This window comes from Aspergillus chevalieri, chromosome 1, assembly GCF_016861735.1.
Source record: "Aspergillus chevalieri M1 DNA, chromosome 1, nearly complete sequence".
Taxonomy (NCBI): domain Eukaryota; kingdom Fungi; phylum Ascomycota; class Eurotiomycetes; order Eurotiales; family Aspergillaceae; genus Aspergillus; species Aspergillus chevalieri.
Window position 1 is genome coordinate 3,193,456 of NC_057362.1, and position 17,604 is coordinate 3,211,059.

At 48.5% G+C, this 17,604-nt stretch overlaps 8 protein-coding genes across 8 annotated transcripts; 5 read left to right on the forward strand and 3 right to left on the reverse strand.

Annotated features, from left to right (window-relative positions):
• Positions 1-98: 98 nt before the first annotated feature.
• On the reverse strand, positions 99-1,506 carry ACHE_11080A (Brix domain-containing protein; the record flags this gene model as incomplete). The annotated part of the gene is made up of 2 exons (XM_043275610.1): positions 99-1,226; positions 1,297-1,506. 2 exons carry the CDS (start codon positions 1,504-1,506, stop codon positions 99-101), a joined length of 1,338 nt encoding a protein of 445 aa, XP_043132200.1.
• Positions 1,507-1,709: 203 nt separating this feature from the next.
• Positions 1,710-3,196, forward strand: rrp3 (RNA-dependent ATPase RRP3; the record flags this gene model as incomplete). Its single annotated transcript, XM_043275611.1, has 2 exons — positions 1,710-2,058; positions 2,118-3,196. 2 exons carry the CDS (start codon positions 1,710-1,712, stop codon positions 3,194-3,196), a joined length of 1,428 nt encoding a protein of 475 aa, XP_043132201.1.
• A 289-nt stretch (positions 3,197-3,485) lies between these two features.
• Positions 3,486-5,143, reverse strand: agm1 (phosphoacetylglucosamine mutase PCM1; the record flags this gene model as incomplete). The annotated part of the gene is made up of 4 exons (XM_043275612.1): positions 3,486-4,367; positions 4,434-4,940; positions 4,999-5,013; positions 5,084-5,143. 4 exons carry the CDS (start codon positions 5,141-5,143, stop codon positions 3,486-3,488), a joined length of 1,464 nt encoding a protein of 487 aa, XP_043132202.1.
• A 796-nt stretch (positions 5,144-5,939) lies between these two features.
• ACHE_11083A (PGAP3/PER1 family protein) lies at positions 5,940-7,117 on the reverse strand (the record flags this gene model as incomplete). The annotated part of the gene is made up of 4 exons (XM_043275613.1): positions 5,940-5,994; positions 6,061-6,835; positions 6,895-6,937; positions 6,992-7,117. The coding sequence occupies 4 exons, from the start codon at positions 7,115-7,117 to the stop codon at positions 5,940-5,942; spliced, it is 999 nt and encodes a 332-aa protein (XP_043132203.1).
• Positions 7,118-7,650: 533 nt separating this feature from the next.
• rmtA (protein-arginine omega-N methyltransferase HMT1) lies at positions 7,651-9,072 on the forward strand (the record flags this gene model as incomplete). The annotated part of the gene is made up of 7 exons (XM_043275614.1): positions 7,651-7,751; positions 7,809-7,822; positions 7,889-7,908; positions 7,970-8,079; positions 8,149-8,480; positions 8,541-9,012; positions 9,066-9,072. The coding sequence occupies 7 exons, from the start codon at positions 7,651-7,653 to the stop codon at positions 9,070-9,072; spliced, it is 1,056 nt and encodes a 351-aa protein (XP_043132204.1).
• A 597-nt stretch (positions 9,073-9,669) lies between these two features.
• On the forward strand, positions 9,670-10,797 carry ACHE_11085S (putative peroxisomal dehydratase; the record flags this gene model as incomplete). The annotated part of the gene is made up of 4 exons (XM_043275615.1): positions 9,670-9,819; positions 9,877-9,925; positions 9,985-10,399; positions 10,455-10,797. 4 exons carry the CDS (start codon positions 9,670-9,672, stop codon positions 10,795-10,797), a joined length of 957 nt encoding a protein of 318 aa, XP_043132205.1.
• A 371-nt stretch (positions 10,798-11,168) lies between these two features.
• ACHE_11086S (putative trimethyllysine dioxygenase TmlH) lies at positions 11,169-13,323 on the forward strand (the record flags this gene model as incomplete). The annotated part of the gene is made up of 12 exons (XM_043275616.1): positions 11,169-11,227; positions 11,286-11,316; positions 11,377-11,657; positions 11,718-11,735; positions 11,807-11,873; positions 11,932-11,992; positions 12,041-12,143; positions 12,206-12,314; positions 12,380-12,479; positions 12,535-13,026; positions 13,079-13,150; positions 13,208-13,323. The coding sequence occupies 12 exons, from the start codon at positions 11,169-11,171 to the stop codon at positions 13,321-13,323; spliced, it is 1,509 nt and encodes a 502-aa protein (XP_043132206.1).
• Positions 13,324-13,727: 404 nt separating this feature from the next.
• On the forward strand, positions 13,728-15,280 carry RPT5 (proteasome regulatory particle base subunit RPT5; the record flags this gene model as incomplete). Its single annotated transcript, XM_043275617.1, has 3 exons — positions 13,728-14,062; positions 14,157-14,572; positions 14,622-15,280. 3 exons carry the CDS (start codon positions 13,728-13,730, stop codon positions 15,278-15,280), a joined length of 1,410 nt encoding a protein of 469 aa, XP_043132207.1.
• Between the last annotated feature and the right edge of the window lie 2,324 nt (positions 15,281-17,604).

The window sequence follows — 17,604 nt, forward strand, 5'->3', positions numbered from 1 at the left end:
CGGTATGGACTGTTGACGATAACCCGTCATTGAGGTCTGAAGCAGACCAAAGAGGCTGCTAAATGTTGGGCTTAAGTCGCAGTGATAGACGCACCCGTTCATTCCTCCATGGAATCGTCACTATCCATCTCACCTTCCTGCTCTTCTCCCTCACCTTCCTCAAGGTCGTCACTGAGCCAGTCATCTTCATCATCCATCACTTCATCCTCGTCATCGCTCTTGACTTCCTTTCCTTCAGCTCTAGCCTTAGCTTTCTCCTGCTTCTTCTTTTCAATATTGTCCTTTTGCTGCTTCTTTCTTTGCTCCTTCTCCTTCTTTCTCTGATCCCAGCTCTTTTCCATCTTCTTAACTTCATCTGCAGACTTCGTAATGTAATCGTGCCACATGACCTTGCCTTCACATAGTCCCTCCTCGACCTTGGTCAATCGGAGTCGCATGCGAGGGCCCAATTCAACCAGCTTAACTGCCCGTTTCTCGACCTCAGGCGCGCTGTTTATTTTCTTCTCAGCCTTCTCTTTGTCGCCAGCCTTCATGCGCTGCAAATCTCTCTTGTTCAGAATCTTCCTGGTGGTGCTCTCCGCAACCTCAACCTCCGCATCCGTGTCCATTTCAGTCTCGCTTGTCGAAGTGTAGCCGGCTGCCGACGGGTCGAGTAAATAGTCTGCAGCATCTTCGAGTTTCCCCAAATTAGGAACAGCAGCCTTGGGATCTTTGTTTCGAACCTCCTTAGGGTCGAGGCGGCGAATCCGTTTCGAGATACCGGTCTTCTTCGTACTGATCGCGTAATGTCTCAAAGTCATGATATACGAATCGCTTCCCTCTTCTTGCTCTCTGTTCAAGAGCATGATACGGCGGATAGAGGACAGCGGCGTAGCCTGGGGATTGATCGGAGGGAACATCGACTGGAAGATGGTTGTACATAAGCTCTCGAGACGCTTGGGCACTTTCGAGTCTTCTGTCGCATCAGGCGAGTTGAAGTTGTTCATGACGAGCAGGGGTGGTGTTTTGTGATCCTGTCCACCGCCTCTCGGGCGCTTCAATGCTTTCTCGACATCTTTGCATAACGAATAGTTCTCGACATGGAAGTGAAGAGTTGGTCCGCGAGGAGTGAGCGCAAGACGCATATTGGTGTTTCCGGTGGCCGATTTCGAGAATAGCATGAGGTGAGAGACACCGAGAGGGCCCGTCATGACCGTATAGTCCCTCAATCTGTTGGATTTACGTTCCTGAAGCACAGAATTTCCATTAGACATTGTCTGAAGAAACTTCATATTCTGTTTAAATCGCGCATCTCACCTTCAACCGCACAGCCGTATCAGGCTCCATCATCAATCGAACATCCTTAACCAGCTGGCTAACACTCGAACCGACTTGCGAAGCGCCGACTCGAATAACCATAGACTTCGGAGTCTTGCTCACATTGCCGGAAGCAGTGACACTGGCCTTTGCCTTGGCCGACGCATTAGCTGGCTTCGCATGAGTGCGATTCTTGACTCGCCTTGCCATTATGAACTAGTCAATGACAAGAAGATTGATATGCAAAAAATCAAAATTTGACGTTGTCTAGAAGCGGAAGTGGACTTTTCTCTTTTTTTCTCCGCCGGAGACCCGACGATCGCCGGATCAATGATGTTGCGGCGCCCAAAATTTATCTGGAGATAACCATCGAAGTGAAGAAGAATAAAAAAATTTCAATCACACTATACGAAATGCCCGGATTCAAGAAGCAAAAGACCGTGAAGCTGGAATCACGTAAGGTCAAGGAACCAGAGCCCCCCAGCCGCGAAGACTCTGGCTCTGAAGCTGAAGAGACCCCCGATAACCCTCAAGCGCAAGATGAGACCGCCGAAGCAGGAGACAAGAAGCCGCTTCCCAAATCGTTCAAAGAGTTAGGAGTGATCCCGCAATTATGTGAAGCTTGCGACAACTTGGGATTCAAGGCCCCCACCGCAATTCAGTCCGAAGCTATTCCGTTGGCTTTGCAAGGCCGTGATTTGATCGGTTTGGCAGAGACGGGAAGTGGAAAGACCGCAGCTTTTGCTCTCCCGATCCTACAAGGTACGGACAGTTTTCCGAGGAATAACTTCAAGAGAAGGTTCGCTGACAGGAGGCTCTAGCCCTCATGGAGAAGCCCCAGTCCCTCTTCGGTCTCATCCTCGCCCCAACCCGTGAATTAGCATACCAGATCTCTCAATCCTTTGAAACTCTCGGCTCGACCATCTCCGTTCGATGCGCAACAATAGTCGGAGGTATGGACATGGTATCCCAATCGATTGCGCTTGGAAAGAAGCCACACATCGTCGTTGCGACTCCCGGTCGTTTGCTGGACCACATGGAGAACACCAAGGGCTTTTCCCTCCGCAGTCTCAAATACCTCGTCATGGACGAAGCAGATAGACTGCTTGACATGGACTTCGGTCCCCTCCTGGATAAGATCCTGAAAGTGCTCCCCAGAGAACGCCGCACATACCTCTTTTCCGCGACACTCAGTTCCAAAGTGGAATCATTGCAGCGCGCCTCCCTCTCCAACCCGCTCAAGGTGTCTATCTCCTCGAGCAAATACCAAACCGTCTCAACCCTTATGCAGTCATATCTCTTCATTCCTCACAAGTTCAAGGACCTCTACCTGGTCTACCTGCTTAACGAATTCGCCGGCCAATCTGCCATCATTTTCACCCGCACTGTCCACGAAACACAACGCATGTCCTTCCTTCTCAGAGCCCTGGGATTTGGCGCTATTCCTCTCCACGGTCAACTCTCTCAGTCCGCCCGTCTGGGTGCCCTGGGCAAGTTTCGTTCCCGCAGCCGTGATATCTTGGTCGCTACTGATGTCGCAGCCCGTGGTCTGGATATCCCGTCCGTCGACGTGGTTCTGAACTTCGACCTTCCCACTGATAGCAAGACATACGTTCACCGTGTCGGACGTACCGCGCGTGCCGGAAAGAGTGGTGTGGCCATTAGCTTCTTGACACAGTATGATATCGAGGTTTGGCAGCGCATTGAGAGAGCCCTGGGCAAGCAACTTGATGAGTACGCTATCAAGAAGGACGAGGTGATGGTGTTCGCTGAACGTGTTTCGGAGGCTCAGCGACAGGCAATCATGGAGATGAAGGCCTACGATGAGAAGAAGGGAACCAGAGGCAAGAAGGGTAGAGGGAAACGATCTCGTGATGAGATGGACGAAGAGGAAGGTTAATTACAATCTACTTGCTACTATTCTTTGTTGGATATACCTATTTATGCCTGGTGATGATTATTATTTTCGGAGTTTGATGGGAAAAGTTAAATAGATGTTTGCTTTATTGACAAACAGAGAATCATTCCATAATCCATGTCTCATCCATAACCTGTATGGCATTGCAGAGTAGGCGACTTCGTTTTTTTTAGTATCAATTAATAAGAAGCCCATTTCATCAGACCATGTTCGCTAAACGAAAGAATGCAAATCATGAGGGTAATCTGAAAGCTATTAAAGAATGGATAACTCAAGAAGCTTGCAAGATTTCCTTGACCGAGCCAGCTTCGCGAACCGCGTTGGCAACACGGGTGGCCAGGTCGTCCGCTTCAGACCGGCTGGCTGCCTCTGCATAGACACGGACTGCATCTTCGGTACCACTTGCACGTGCAAAACTCCGTCCCTTGTTGTACCGAGACATGAGGGACTCGATCTTGGTCTGGAGGCCTGGAGGTGACTCAAGCTTACGCTCTGCATCATAAGCCTTGAAGATGGAGCGATCAGCAACCTCGACGCGGACGAGACGGGAAGGAAGGTCTGTATAAGTTCCAAGCCATTCCTTGGGGCTCCATGACTTGTGGGCAAGGATAGCTTCAACCAGGAGCATGTCAGAGATTGCATCACCGACCGCTTGGTTGATCAAGTCAGTGAGACCTTGCAAACATTCAATCGAGCGTTGCTGGGCCGGGGACTGAGGCTCGGCGCTCTTGATGGTCTTCAGGGCGTTCTCAGAGAAAGTAATGGTACCATGGCCGTTGGCTTCAAAGTAAACGCCAACGTCGAAGCGCATAGCGGCATGGTGGAGATGTTTAACACCGGTGTTAGTGCAGACGGACTGAAGCTTCAACACCTTCTCAATGTAATCCGTGCTGGAGCCATTCGCGTAAGCAGTTTGAATGATACCGATCTTGAGGTTTTGCGCAATACCAGCGCTTCGGGCCAAGTCGCCAATGAAGGAGGCGGCCAGAGTGGCAATGCGATCACCGTCAAGGAGGCGGAAGACGTTGCTCTCATCAACAAAATAGTAGACCAGACGGTCCGCGTCACCGTCCAAGGAGGCGCAACGGTCGAGAACAGCGGCCTTTGAAGATGGAGGAGCACGTTGCTTGGTCTTCACAAAATCGGCGCCGCACTAATCATTAAAGGTTAGTAAGGTTAGTTTGTGATTGTTGGGGTATAGGAAAAGTGGGTGCCATACCTCGAAGTTCAGGCTGTCGGGGTTGATGACGTCGTCGTTGACGACTTTGATATCAAGACCACCCTCCTCAGCACTAGGCAAGTATTTGATTATTTCCCTCAATTTAGGTCCACCAACGCCGTTTGCACAGTCGACAGTCAGGCCTCCCTTGACCTTGATGCCCCTCATCACTCTCTTGAAAGCCTCGGCAAGCTTTTCATAATAACCCTGCTCGGTAGGCTCACCGTACTCATACTGTGTCCCAAGAGTGTTCTTGCAACGGACGATATAGTGCAATTGAGGGGTGGTCATATATTTCATGTCGGCAAACTCGACCTCTGTAGCGGTAAGTGCAGCATTGAGCACACTGACCAGACGAGAGCCAGATGCACGAGTGTCCCGGGCGAAAACCACACGAGCCGGGTTCTCCATGTTGACGTCGATCTCCTGAATCAGTTTTTCATACACATCGGCAATCTTATCCAACGGAGCGTTGGCGAGCTTTGTCGCGTGTTCCTCCCATTCAGCCTACCCAGAGAGCGTGAGCAAAGTATATCAATCGGGACCAATATGCGTTAAGCCTTACTTCCAACATTTCACCCTATACGAACTGTCAGTCCACGCCAATTCCACTATTATTTTACCGGACAAGAGCAACATAAGCAACATACCATTGGGTCAACCAATTTGACACCATTGTCCTGCGCGGGATTGTGGCTGGCCGTGACCATGACACCAATCCATTGTCCACTAAGCTTCCTGGACCGGAGTCCAGCGAGCAAGCCCACAGCAAAGACAACCGTGTTGAGAAGATCACTGCGTGTGTATATGCATTGGTCAAAGTGTACTTGTAGCGTAAATGAAAACACGGGCGATCGTGGGGTCAATTCGTGGAGGCGGGGCTGGAGGAACTGATTCTCCCCAAGGGAAAACTTACGCCTTCATTCGGAACTGGACACAAAAAGACAAGAGTCAGTACTATCCGCAGAGATCATCAATAAGAAACCACTTACTCCAGCAGTGCCATATTGGAAGACCGCCCCCTCTGGCTTGGTATAATTCAGGGCTGCTTCTGTGATCGCTTTCTTAACGGTCGGAGACGCCATTATGTCCACACACAGGAAGGAGGCAGATTGAAGGGATCCCAGAACCGAGGAAAATGGTTTAAGAAAGAGAAAACTCCAGAGAGAAAGAAGAGAAAGCGAAAACAACCAGAGAAGCAGACCAGCAAAGAAAAATAAATCAGAAACGGCGATTGTGGCACGAGGTGGGAAGAACTGCCCGCGACGATACTGCCACGGCCCGAGCGGTGAGCGGTGGAAGCCGGGGTGGAAATAACACTACAAAGGAACTACGCCGTATGTAAGACAGCTGGCAATACCGAAGTATGTACTGTGTGCTGCAAGGAGTCTAGTGTGCTTTTATTTCGTTGAGATTTGGCAATTATAGGGTTGGATGGGTCATCCACAGCCACCAGAGATCACTCCGGTAGGGAGAATATCATCCAAAGGCTTCAAAGTGACAAACTCAAGCCTTGTATCGTATCCCAGCTACGTCGTTTTGAATGTCCTTGATAAGGAACCTACCAGTATCGTTGTCAGCCAGACAAATCGCGGGGAATTACGAAGGAGAATCAAGGAAAACTTACGAGTACCACCATGCAGTTGGAATGACGGTCCCGAGGTGCCAGAGACTGTGGGCATCGATCAGCCCATGCCAGGGGGGAAAGTCAAGCAGCTCCAGGCTCATGGCCAATATGATCCAGAGAACAATCATTCCTGGCCAAGCGGTCCACATTTTCTGCTGCTTCCGATACCGATAGATACTGAATCCGACCCACAGTACATTCGATATCATTCCAACCACGATATTGGCAATCATGTTGTAGGTATAGTCCCATGACCAGAAGCTCAGATAGCACACGTGCAAGGTGTAAAGGACAGCACAGAGCACAGTCAATAGGCGGCGCAACGTCGGTTTAAACCGGGGAGTCTCCTGGTCTAGGCGCAAGACCCGGATGGCAGCAAGATAGAGACCATACATGACATTCGCCCCGGCTCCGAAATAGTCCAGCTTCTCCGTGAGTGGAAAGTCCCTGCAGTGGAAGATCGTGCTAAACGTCCAACACGCCAGACCACAGTATCCAAACCAAATATAGTATTTCCGGAGGGAATGCCAGGCTGGGATCGACTCTTTAATTCGGGAAATACCATGCCAATGGGCCAGGAAGTTCAGCAGAGAAAAGATGACAGAAAACGGTTCCTGCATGCCGATCATTCTGCGAAACGGCCATTTTCCATGGAACTGGACGATAGGAGTGATCATCGGAGGGTCTCGAGCGACTCGGAGGTCAGTGACAACATGTTGGCAGGTATAATCGCATTCAGCCGGACAGTTCCAGAGCATGAGGCGGAGATGGAATGCTAAGGACAGACCAATTAGCCAGCGGAAGCAATCTCATGGTAAGAGCAGGTAGGCATACGAATAACCGAATTGCCATCTTTGCAGTTCTCAGCCTGGCAGACCTGTTGGCTTGTTCGTGAGCTGTCCTTTGCGATCCAAGTAAACAGCTAAACTACCTTGACACATTCTTTGAACTCCGGGAGGTGGTCTCCCAAAGAAGCTGAAGACTTTCCAATCAGGGTAGCGAATATAAAAAAGACAAAAAGACAGGAGAATGTTCTCCCTATGGTGCCCAAGCCCATTGTAACAATTCTGCCAAGCACTGGCACCTGTCAGCGCGTGAGTTTCAGGAGAAGCGCCGCAATGAATATAGCTCCCATATGGCGGCCGCCCCGGGCGGAGTGAATTCCGCCGGCAGTATGGGGTCTTGGCATTTTTGCCCCGATACGGACATTGCATGCTAGTTACTAGAGAAAGAGAGGAGTAAAAAGGATGCCGTATTCTAGTAATAAAATTGAAAGCTTCATGATTACCGTTGACACATATGAAGAGTTGTTATAACTGTATGGCCAGCCCCAATCAGGACAAGGCACTATGATCACATGATTTGAGCCCAAATCGGGCTAGTCTGGTCTGGAGCAGAGACTAACCTTGATTGGAACATGGCGGAGAAAAAAAAAAAAAGCTCGCGGCAAACCACCCTCTTCCATATCGCATAATAGAGGACTTTCGTTTGGTTTTACTTGTGTCCGTCTCTTTCTTCTTTTATTATTATCTACGCACTCCAACTTTTCACTCTTTTTGGGATTTGACTTGCGATTTGCACTCCACCAACATGTCTGAGAGACAACCGTCTATCGAGCCCTCTGCTATGATGACCAGCAGCGCGGATCGTATGGCTGGTGATGACCATGCCGAAGTGCGCTACTTCACTAGGTATGAATAATTCCCAACCAACCTGGCTTATTATTTATATGGCTAACAATGCAATAGCTACGATCACCATGGTAAATGCGTCTCCGGAATTCCGTCTGGTTTGGTATACAAGTGCTAACTTCGCAACCCCCACTTAGGCATTCACGAGGAAATGCTTGTAAGCACCACCGTCCCACAACCGTTCACCCTTCTTATGCTAATTTGCGATTCTTTTATAGAAAGATGACGTTCGCACGAGATCGTACCGTGACTCCATCTACCAGAACCGCCACGTTTTCAAGGATAAAGTCGTTCTCGATGTCGGGTGCGGAACCGGTATTCTCAGCATGTACGTGCAAAAAGAAACCACGAATCCCAGGGGAGGGAATCATACTGATGGACGCTATTTTGTATAAAGGTTCGCTGCTAAGGCCGGTGCTAAACATGTAATTGGTGTCGATATGTCGTCAATCATCGAAAAGGCTCGCGAGATCGTCGAAGTCAACGGCCTGACCAGCAAGATCACTCTTCTTCAGGGAAAGATGGAGGAAGTTGAACTCCCCTTCCCCAAGGTCGACATTATCATCTCTGAGTGGATGGGATACTTCCTTCTTTATGAGAGCATGTTGGACACTGTTCTTTATGCGCGCGACAGGTACCTCAACCCCGGAGGCAAGATCTTCCCCGACAAGGCTACCATGTACGTGGCTGCTATTGAGGATGGTGAATACAAGGACGACAAAATCGGATGTAAGTTTTATTGACAGGAGTTTGGACTTCTTATGGTATCTTAGCCTAACATTTCTTCAGTTTGGGACAATGTGTGGGGATTTGACTACAGTCCCATGAAGGATATTGCCCTTACAGAGCCCCTCGTCGACACCGTCGAGCTGAAGGCTGTTGTCAGCGACCCTTGCCCGATCATCACTCTCGATCTTTACACCGTCAAGTCCTCGGACCTCGCTTTCAAGGCTCCCTTCTCGCTCCCGGCCAAGCGCAACGACTTTGTCCACGCTCTGATTGCTTGGTTTGACATTGACTTTACCGCATGCCACAAGCCTATCAGCTTCTCCACTGGCCCTCATGCCAGGTACACCCACTGGAAGCAGACTGTCTTCTATTTGCGTGATGTCCTTACCATGGAGGAGGGAGAAGTGCTCACCGGTGTGCTTGAGAACAAGCCCAACGACAAGAACAAGCGTGACCTCGATATCACCATCAATTACAGATTCGAAACCACGGATCCTGTGCGTTACGCCGAGAACGGCTGCTTCTACCGGATGTACGTATTGTGTCTTGTGTACTATCTTCGGATCATAAAATTGACATACGCAGGTGCTAAATTTCTTTCTTCGATATCACGTTCTGCAATCTCTTTCGGTAATTTCTTCTGCTTGTGGCATAGCATATCGACGATCTGACAGCAAATGCGCATGGTCGATATGAACAGCATGGTGTAAACAGAGGTTCCATTGGGGCGAACAATGATCGATCGGGGGTTTTTATGTCGGCGTTTTTCATTTTGAGTTATTCATTGGAAGGAAAGGGAACTGCATCATTGTTTGGCGCCATACGGAGAGATGATTTCCACCAGAGACGATTATGAAGCTCCTCGAATTTCCTAAAGTAGATACCCCGTCCGAGTCGATGCTTAGTCTAGCCACCTCCGACGTTATCCATAGATTGTTTAGGCTTTTTAATGAAATCCCACTTTTAACTATGTGTTTTATCTGATCGTTTTGCTGGTTTTTATTGGCCGCATGAGACGGCGCTCGGAGTTATTGATCGAGCCTCGGCTTGCTCGGTAGCCCCGCAAGACAATCAATTGGAAGGGCGGCGCGAAAGGAATTTAAGAATCAAGAGAAGCTGTTCCGCTTTCTGCGTCCATTTGAGTCAATTGACTGACCCTCTTGAGTGTCTTCTGAGTCCATTAACTCCTATGTCGCATCCAGACTTGATAACCGTTGCGATGTCGGCGCCTGGAGCTGGTCACGAATTTCCGTCCAAGGAGGTTTCCTGGCAAAAGCGCGATGTCTTGCTGTTCGCGAATAGCATTGGCTGCAAGGCAGATGAATTGCACTTTCTCTATGTAAGTCAGGATAGCCAGTAATACCGGCATCTCCAACACTTCTAACCATTGATATAGGAACTCCATCCCAACTTCTCCGTCTTCCCTACTTATCCTCTGATCCTCCGTACGCAGTGACCAATCCCGTCATAACTTAAACCACAGACATATTAACTTCTCGTGCAGCCTTTAAGCTCACCGATCAAGAGGTCACCGATTTCTATGCGCGTTCGCAGGCGTCTCCAGTCCCCGGCATTCCGGACTTCGACTACCGCCGTGTAGTAGATGGTCAACGGAAACTCACTATCCTAAAGCCCCTTCCTACGACAAGTTCTGACAAGAAGTTTGAGTTGCGGAATAAGGTTGTCGGTGTTTATGACAAGGGCAAACCTGGAACGGTTATGGAGACGGAGCAGTCGATTGTGGATAAGGAGACTGGAGAAGTGTATTCGAAGACTGTGAGCAGCAACTTCTTTGTCGGGCAGGGTAACTGGGGTGGACCGAAAGGCCCAAGCACTGTGAGCTACGCACCCCCGGGGGGCAAGAGCCCAGACGCTACCCATGTGGTCCAGACTACTATGGAGACCGCTCATCTTTACCGGTAAGTTTCGCAATATCTGACTCAAATACTCCATACTAACGCCCGAGCCTAACAGTCTCAACGGCGACTACAACCCGCTACACGCTACCCCAGAGCCCGGCCAGAAAATGGGCTTTGGAGGTATCATCATTCATGGCCTGTTCAGCTGGAACTCTGCTGCGCATGGAATCCTGCGTGAGCTGGGAGGAAGTGACCCTAAGAACCTCAAGGAATTCCAGGCCCGGTTCGCTTCTCCTGTCAGACCAGGTGACCAGCTCACCACGGAGATCTGGAGAATGGGCAATACTCAGGGTGGTTATGAAGAAGTCCGGTTTGTGACCAAGAATGACAAGGGCAAGGCCGTTTTAAGCAACGGCCGTTGTCTGTTGAAGGTTGTTGGCCCGAAGAGTAAGCTCTGAGCGATATCACTCAAGCATGTGATATTTAGCGATTAGTGATTATTATTTTCAGAATGTATATAACTTGTGTTCCCGGCCTTTTATCTTACTCGCAGTTCTTCCTGTATACTCCTTACCTCAGGCCACTGGAACGAACTATCCTCCCCGGCCCAAACAATCAGAAGATTGCGCTATTTACTCTGACTCTATCAATTATCCAAATATATTAAGAGCTTTCACAATCCCTGCAGAATCGTTGCCTGACCTCCTTTTACCCGTATTGTACTGTTAACGTCACGTGACTCAAAAGGCAATTGTGTGGAGACGTCTTTCCATAACTTCCTTGGACTGCCCGGTACTCTTCAAGTTGGCTGCCATTGTACGATTTTAGAATGAGTATGCCTCGGCTCTCGTCTTCCAGGGTGCTTACTGGGCCCTGGAAGAATACTAGGTATGGTCACTACCCCCGCGACTAAAATTTTCATGCAAAATGCTAACATGATCATTAGCGCTTCATTTACTCCCAAGCACATCAACTTGGTATGCTTTCATATGGGGATACTCCAAATTAGCAGATTGCTCTTCGCTCACTCTGCTTAGCGTACCAACTACCGGAACCCATCGACGGCTCTTAGGCCGTCGCCGCAGCAGCAGCAACGGCAGCACCAACAGTTGCAGTTCATCAGACGATTCTCGTCTCCGGCCCAGCCTGCAGCTGAGGGGCCTCACGATACTGTAGCTGAGAAGCAGGAGATGGTAGTTGAAACGAAGAACGATCCTTCAGCAATTAGAACGGAGAATATCCCGCCAAAAGTTAAGAAATTTCTCGGGTACATTGAAATGGAATTCACCGTCAAAGGGAGACCCGCCCTTACATTTTAGTAAGTTCAAGAGCCTTCAATAAATTCCCCGAAGAATATCGATGCTCACTTATTCCACAGTGGAGAATTCTGGCTCAGGTTGGTATTCGACCCTTTTAGGACGTTGGAATGGGAACATAGGCAAAAAAGAAACTCACCTGAACTTCTAGGGACAACTGCCAATGCCCAAAATGTATCCACCCAGACACAAGGCAGCGGAGTGTAGATACTTTCAAGGTATGATTCTCCCTGTCCTTACTCTTTCATATCATGGGAACTAACCGATGGTCTCCAGATACCGCAAGATGTTAATGCCAACAAGATTAGATACGAGAACCGGGCTGTTTTGGTCGATTGTAAGTCTAATAAGGACGCTGGAAATCACTATAACTAAATGTACCCAGGGTCTGATGGACATACTGGTGTCTATCCAACCTTTTGGCTTCTTGCACACCAAAACAAGTCCCCCAAGAGGCCATACCCCTCAAAAGCAGGACCATCTTTCCGGTACAGCAGCTCCCTTGGCCTTCTTATTGCTTATGTATTGTTCTGCTTATTTTTCTGGTTAGACGCTTCAAGAAATTTCATCCGACTGATCCAAACTCTCATTATCCCACTGTCACGCACGAAAAAGTCATGACAGATAACACAGCCGTGCGCGACTGGCTTGAGAAGATAGTAGGCTCTCTTCAGCCATTCTCTATGCTAGCGGACTCGTCGTGGTATACTGACATCCTTCTAAGTACGACTGGGGATTTTGCTTTGTCGAGGGCGTTCCTGTCGAGCCAGAGGCAACACAAAAACTGATAGAGAGAATTGCCTTTGTCAGACATACTCACTACGGTACGATATTCCAACAATTGACTGCATGAGTGTTGTTGCTAACAATACTTCGAAGGTGGCTTCTGGGATTTCACGGCAGACCTAAGCTTCAAGGACACTGCATACACAACGGAGTTCCTTGGTGCGCATACGGACAACACTTACTTTACTGACCCCGCTAGGCTTCAACTGTTTCACCTCCTGTCCCACATTGATGGCCAAGGAGGGGAGAGCTTACTTGTTGATGGGTTCCGGGCAGCCCAGCTCCTGAAGCTCGAGAACCCTCAGAACTCCAAGGCATTGCACAAGTATCGGCAGCCGTTCCACTCCAGCGGCAACGAAGATACGTGCATCCAGCCTGTCATTCAATATCCAGTATTCGTCACTCATCCCACGTTCAAGCAACAGCTGTATCAGATTCGATGGAATAACTACGATCGAGCAGCTAAAGTAGACTGGAGCTCGAAGGAGCAGGAAGAATGGTACACTGCAGCACGGCATTTCAACGAGATCATACACCGGAAGGACTTGGAAATCTGGACACAACTTCAGCCCGGAACAGCGCTCAGTATGTGCAAATTATTCTTCCTTCTTTTAAAACATGGCTAACCGGACCAAAGTCTTTGACAACTGGAGAATGCTCCATGGACGTTCAGAGTTCACTGGAAAACGTAGGATGTGTGGTGGCTACGGTACGTATACTTGGTCATCCCAGACCCGCGGGAATGCATGATACTAACTTGCCTCAGTAAACAACGACGACTTCCTCTCCCGCTACCGTCTTCTCAAGTTTGGCCGTGAGGCTGTTTTGCGAAATCTCGGAAATACGTACAACTCTGCGAGCAATCCAAACATGTTCTTCTAGGTGCGCGTCAAGAAGACCTCGACTGTTCGAGTCGGTTGAAGGACGAGGGACGAGCCGCCTTGATGAGAGTGCGATATCAGTCTGTATCGATTGAATAGAGAATTCTGTGAAATACCCATAGTAAAAGATTACTTGATCTTAGAGTGTACGAGCAGTGAATGGCGGAGCGTAGTCTATTTGTAAGGGTCACGTGACAGCACCGGCGGCTGACGTTGTTTGGTCGGAGCTCACATCGTCGCCCGGAATCCATCCAGACAGCTCTCGCTCCCAATCTCTTAACCCTTCATCCTTCTCCGAACTTCCCTTTTCAACACATTATCCCTTTAGCGACTCACTGTCAAATTTCCTCTTTCCGCACATTTTCCTTAATTCACTGACGTTGCCACATACCCACTCCGCCCACCATGTCCACCCTTGAAGATCTCGATGACCTTGAGCGTGAACAGAGAGACAAGAAGCAAGACCAAGGCGACGGTGACGGCGATGGCGATGGCAAGAAACCAGAAGGAAGAGACGGCGATGCCGAGATGAAAGACGCCGACGAGAAGAAGAAGGAAGAGGAGGAGGACCTGTTGGATGAGGAGATTCTCAGCTCGAGTACGGCGGATATCGTCAAACGGCGGAGGATGCTGGAAAATGAGCTGCGTATTATGAAGAGTGAATACCAGCGGTTGATGCATGAGCAGAATACCATGAGGGAGAGGGTTAAGGATAATCAAGAGAAGGTTGAGAACAACAGGTATGGCTCATAGATCCCCGACTGTGGAAATCTTGGGTGTACTGTAACAGGATCGTGGCAAGAATGTATCGCTAATCGCTGACTTGGATTATAGGCAACTGCCGTATCTCGTCGGAAACGTCGTCGAATTGCTTGACCTGGATGTCGAAGCCGACGCCGCTGAAGAGGGTGCCAACATTGACTTGGATGCCACGCGAGTGGGAAAGTCCGCTGTCATCAAAACCTCGACCCGCCAGACCATTTATCTCCCCTTGATCGGTCTGGTAGACCACGAGAAGCTTAAGCCTGGTGACTTGATCGGTGTCAACAAGGATTCATATCTCGTTTTGGATACGCTGCCCGCCGAATACGATAACCGAGTAAAGGCAATGGAGGTCGATGAGAAGCCTACAGAAAAGTACACGGATATCGGTGGTTTGGATAAGCAGATTGAGGAGATTGTCGAAGCGATTGTGTGGCCTATGAAGGAGGCGGAGAAGTTTAAGAAGATCGGAATCAAAGCACCAAAGGGTATGTCTTCCCTATTTTATGCCGTTTAAACCTTTTCTAACGTCTGCAGGTGCTCTGATGTACGGTCCTCCTGGTACGGGTAAAACGCTCCTCGCTCGTGCATGTGCCGCAGAGACAAACGCGACTTTCCTCAAGCTTGCCGGTCCACAGCTGGTGCAGATGTTCATTGGTGACGGTGCGAAGATGGTCCGGGACTGCTTCGCATTGGCCAAGGAGAAGGCCCCTTCGATCATCTTCATTGACGAACTCGATGCTATCGGCACAAAACGTTTCGACTCCGAAAAGTCCGGTGATCGTGAAGTGCAGCGGACAATGCTTGAGCTCCTCAACCAGCTGGATGGCTTTGCATCGGACGACCGTATCAAGGTCCTCGCCGCCACAAACCGGGTCGATGTCCTCGACCCTGCGCTTCTTCGATCCGGTCGTTTGGACCGCAAGATCGAATTCCCTCTGCCCAACGAGGAGGCTCGTGCCAATATCTTGCAAATCCACTCGCGCAAGATGGCCGCTGATGATAGCATCAACTGGCACGAACTTGCGCGTAGCACGGACGAGTTTGGTGGTGCGCAGCTCAAGGCCGTCTGCGTGGAAGCAGGTATGATTGCGCTCCGGAAGGGACAGAGCAAGATCAACCATGAAAACTACGTGGACGCGATTGCGGAGGTACAGGCGAAGAAGAAGGACACCAACATGGGTATTTACGTTTAGGCGAATGTCACCTGTTTTTATTTCTTGGTATTCTCACGTGTTACCATTTATGTACTTTGAGGATCCTGAGCAATTCAAGCCATTAGTAATTTATCACACTACCCATAACTGTATATATAACGTTTAAGTCAGGATATGATTGTTATCGTGGATTGTGGTTGAGATGTGGGAGTAGAGGGCTGCTGCATTGGGCAATCGGAAGCCGGGGTATGAATACAAGCTAGGCTGATCTTGGGGTATTGTAGGAATACTATACAACAGGGATATCTTATTGTTGGAATTGCGATGGAAAGTGAAGACTGGATGATTCACTGATGACATCTGTACTGTATTCACCCTAACTCACTACCTATCCCCCCAAGTCCCTTCAATTCGTCATTTCTCTCTAATTTGTTTCAATGATACACAGAATCTGGTTTTTTTTTTTTTAATGCTCGTGCCCTAACGCCCGCTGAGCACGCCTATACGTTTCCTGATATGCCCTTCACAGACATTCAAGGAGCATCCAACTCGGTACTCAATCATAGTCCCTAGGTCTATTTGGCCAAATATGGTGATTGAAACGGAGTTTTCGTGCTACAGTTTCAAAATATTCCCACAAGCGGTTTTGTGGTGGACATTGCGCAGTACAACTGGCGTCCGATATCCGTACTATCAAAGGAACTTGACCACGTATATCGCAGACACGGTCACATCTATGGAAGGGTTCAAGGCGTTATATGGAGTTTACTAATGCAGACGAGGCTGCCAGTGCTGGGATGGCATGCGTGTTTGAACTATATGAAAGAACCGCCATGCTAAGAAAGAATTCTATCTGGAACCTTGTGAGATGATCATCGCGGTCTGGAAAGACTGGACAGCTAGTGGAAGCCCCGACGAAGATAGTTTAACAACAGCCCCAGAGAAAAGGTGAGTTTGAAATCGTTCTAGCTTATGAACAGGTTGGAAATGTGTCTCAATCAGTACCATTACCTCTTCCCCTTCCCTATTGCTGGATTGTAGTGACTAACAGGCATAGAGACAGTAATATTGCCTGCTTTAGAGAACGCTGTGGTCAAACGAGTCGAAAAATGCTCTTTAGAAGGAACGGCAACCTCGACAACAATGTTGGACAGCTTCAATGAGAAAATAAGGAAATATACGCATCGAGCATTATGATTTGGCCGTGGATAATGCTCGCCTGTCACTCGTCTATATCTACGTTACGGAGCAGGACCTTTCCAATTGTTGGCCTACCCTTATGAAAACTCTTAGAAATTTGCACAAATTGTGGTAGTGTAGGACCTGCGCCTAGATTTGTATCTCCCAGTGAGTCCTCTGGTGCTGGGCCAACAATGGTCGCTCTACATTGCATGGCGTTTAATTTCGGGGGCAACATTGAGAGTGCTAGCCATCTCAGTTATTACTTTGTTAAAAACCTTGATGAGCTGGACTGATCATTTTAAGGGGCTTTTTGGGACATCAACCTTGTCTCTTGCATATGTTTATCCATGACGTGCAACTACGTTTGTTTTCTGAACCCATTCCTTTGAATCAATTTTCGAATTGCCCAAGTCATGCGGATGAGACAAGTCGTAATGATATATCGTGTACTCGTATAAAAATCCCAATACCAATTCTACCACCATCGACGTTACAGCAAATCATTAAGATCTGGGGCATTCTTGACAGGAACACATAACCAGCGACGAGCCTGGTTCTCAGGCCCACAACATTCACAATTACTAGGATATATCGACGATAAAGGAATTGTCGCACTAGAGTTCATGGGTGGCATTCTGGCAGAAATGGAATTGTCGTGTCTTTACCAAGGGTACAACCCACTCGATCTATGGCCTCTTTCGACGGGAAGCTTCGCTCTAGCACGGTTGGAGACAATGGTTTCATAGTGGATATTCAGACTCGTCTTTGCTGCTAGAAAGAGCACTATGCCATGACACCAGAGAAGACCAACATGCCTAATTACCTAACTGGATAGACCTACTCCGTGTCCTGATCTAAAATAGGACCACGAAAATCAATGTGGATATAAGTTAGATCTACGATATTAGTTAAACGAATCAATAGTCTCAATAGCGTAATTCTCAATTGCAATTATTAGTATCCTAACCTAACCTAGCCGCTTTACCTGCCATGCCAGCGCCATGGAACACAAAAGAAAACAAAAAAAAAAAGACATAACATGTTGCCTCCCGTTTAGCAATAACCAAGTTCCAATAACATTATCTGGTGGTATATAGATTGATATATATATATATAATGGCCAAGTATATGCAGAATCAAAGAAAACACCTGCGCAGCATGTGTAAAGAAAGGAACTAAGG